Source organism: Phodopus roborovskii, unplaced genomic scaffold (genome assembly GCF_943737965.1).
Source record: "Phodopus roborovskii unplaced genomic scaffold, PHOROB, whole genome shotgun sequence".
Classification (NCBI taxonomy): Eukaryota; Metazoa; Chordata; class Mammalia; order Rodentia; family Cricetidae; genus Phodopus; species Phodopus roborovskii.
The window spans coordinates 10044451-10046526 of NW_026126410.1; the positions used below are offsets into that span (position 1 = coordinate 10044451).

Here is a 2076-nt window from a genome sequence, read left to right on the forward strand (position 1 = left end):
TTACTACCCTGCTAGCACACTCATCTTGCCTGCTTGTCTCCAGGACCATGAGAGAATAAATTTCTGTTGTCTTAAGCAACTTAGCTACAGCAACACCAAGAAGTCAAAATCTTTATTCTTCCTTCCTTCCTTTTTATTTATCCACCTGTTTCTTTGTTTCTTTGTCTCCTGCACTCCAGCCAGGCTTTCAACTGGACATGTAGTCAAGGATGACCTTGAACTCCTGATCATCCTGCTTCCACCTCCTGAGTTCTCAGGTTATAGATGTGTATTATTCAGTGCTGAGGACTGATTCAGGGTTCAGTCTAACTAAGCTATATCCTCAGAATATCCCTTCCCTTTCACATCCATCTGCACCATCACTGCCCCACCATACTTGAAGTTATTTGGTTGGTTGGTTGGTTGGTTTTGTTGTTGTTCTTTTTTTATTATTATTTTGCATATCCATCCCAGTGTTTTGTTGTTGTTGTTGTTGTTCTTATCTCACTTTCCACTTTGTGATTTCTGGAAGGCAAAATATGTTGTGTTTACTTTCATATCCTTAACATTATCTGCTATAAGAGCAATTTTGTGCTTTTTGTTCGGCTGAGGGGAGGGCCACTGGCGGGGCCTGGGGTAAGCCGCTGCACCCAGGAGTCCCACTGCTGCCACAAGGCTTTTTGCTCCTCTGGGCGCTACTCCCAACGCGAAGTGCTAGTAGCGAAGCAGATTCCTCTGGGACGACGCTGCCACGAGCAGCATCACTCTTTACACTGGAAAGCTGGCAGGTACTATGGGGAAAAAACAGAACAAGAAGAAAGTGGAGGAGGTGCTAGAAGAGGAAGAGGAATATGTGGTGGAAAAAGTTCTTGATCAGCGGGTTGTCAAGGGCAAAGTGGAATATCTTCTAAAGTGGAAGGGTTTCTCAGATGAAGACAACACATGGGAACCAGAAGAGAACCTGGGTTGCCCTGACCTTATTGCTGAGTTTCTGCAGTCACAGAAAACAGCCCATAAGACAGACAAATCAGAGGGAGGAAAGCGCAAAGCCGATTCCGATTCTGACGATAAGGGAGAGGAAAGCAAACGAAAGAAGAAGAAAGAAGAGTCAGAAAAGCCACGAGGCTTTGTCCGGGGTTTGGAGCCTGGGCAGATTATTGGGGCTACTGACTTCAGTGAAGAACTCATGTTCCTGATGAAATGGGAAAACTCTGATGAGGCTGACCTGGTCCCTGCCAAGGAAGCCAATGTCAAGTACCTATAGGTTGTCATATCTTTCTGCGAGGAAAGGCTAACGTGGCATTCCTACCCCTCAGAGGATGATGACAAAAAAGAACTAACCCTCTTGAGTACCAGCCCCTGTCACCTTTGACTGTGGATTTCAAATGGGGAAGGAAGGAGTTCTGCTTGTCTTGACACCATAGAGGTGGCTTGAGAAGATGTCCTTTGAAGAGCCAGCATAGTTTCTATGCCCTGCAGCAGCCCAAGTGCTTTAAATCGATTCAAGCAGTATAGTTTGCACACCCTTCCCAGTGGAGGGGAGACGGGTATGTGTTTCAAGGCAACTTATTCTGTGCTTTGCTAAGAAAGCTGAGGGCCTTCCATGAAGGACAAAACCTGCAGAACTGGGGTGTGGGAGAGCAAAGATACTGTCGATCTTCAAAGAGCATCTCCACACCCACAACCTTCTTCCCAATAGTGTTAACTGCATTTTTACAGCCCAGCATGTGCGTAGTTTTTGGCTATTACTGGTATATTCATTGGGGGTGGGAGGGTTGGGGCAGGGAGGAAGGGAGATGGGTAGAATCATTTTGGTTAAAATTTGGGGCCTGATTGGGGAATTGGTGAAACAGTAGAAAGAAACAGCTAACTAATGAATTGGTTCTATGTCAATATTTTGCCTTTTCAAAAAATTTCATTGGCATCATTAATGAGGATTGAGAGACGGTTTTAAAAAAAATCAGTGAATGCTAAAATCTATAGCCAAGGTGCTCACTACCTGAGCTCATTGTGGCCCACAAAGGACAAAGCCAGTTCCCTGAGTTACCAAAGCTGCCATTTGAAGATGGAAAGTGACTGAGAAGGGAGTTTTCTTGG

At 45.1% G+C, this 2076-nt stretch overlaps 1 protein-coding gene across 1 annotated transcript; it reads left to right on the forward strand.

Moving 5' to 3' along the window:
* Positions 1 to 751: 751 nt before the first annotated feature.
* On the forward strand, positions 752 to 1301 carry LOC127220578 (chromobox protein homolog 1-like). Its single transcript, XM_051182451.1, has one exon. The coding sequence runs from the start codon at positions 773 to 775 to the stop codon at positions 1241 to 1243; it is 471 nt and encodes a 156-aa protein (XP_051038408.1). The 5' UTR covers positions 752 to 772; the 3' UTR covers positions 1244 to 1301.
* The last annotated feature ends 775 nt before the right edge of the window (positions 1302 to 2076 follow it).

Bases quoted from the DNA above. Each gene is read 5' to 3' on its own strand.
- LOC127220578 (XM_051182451.1), top strand. From the start codon at position 773: ATGGGGAAAAAACAGAACAAGAAGAAAGTGGAGGAGGTGCTAGAAGAG.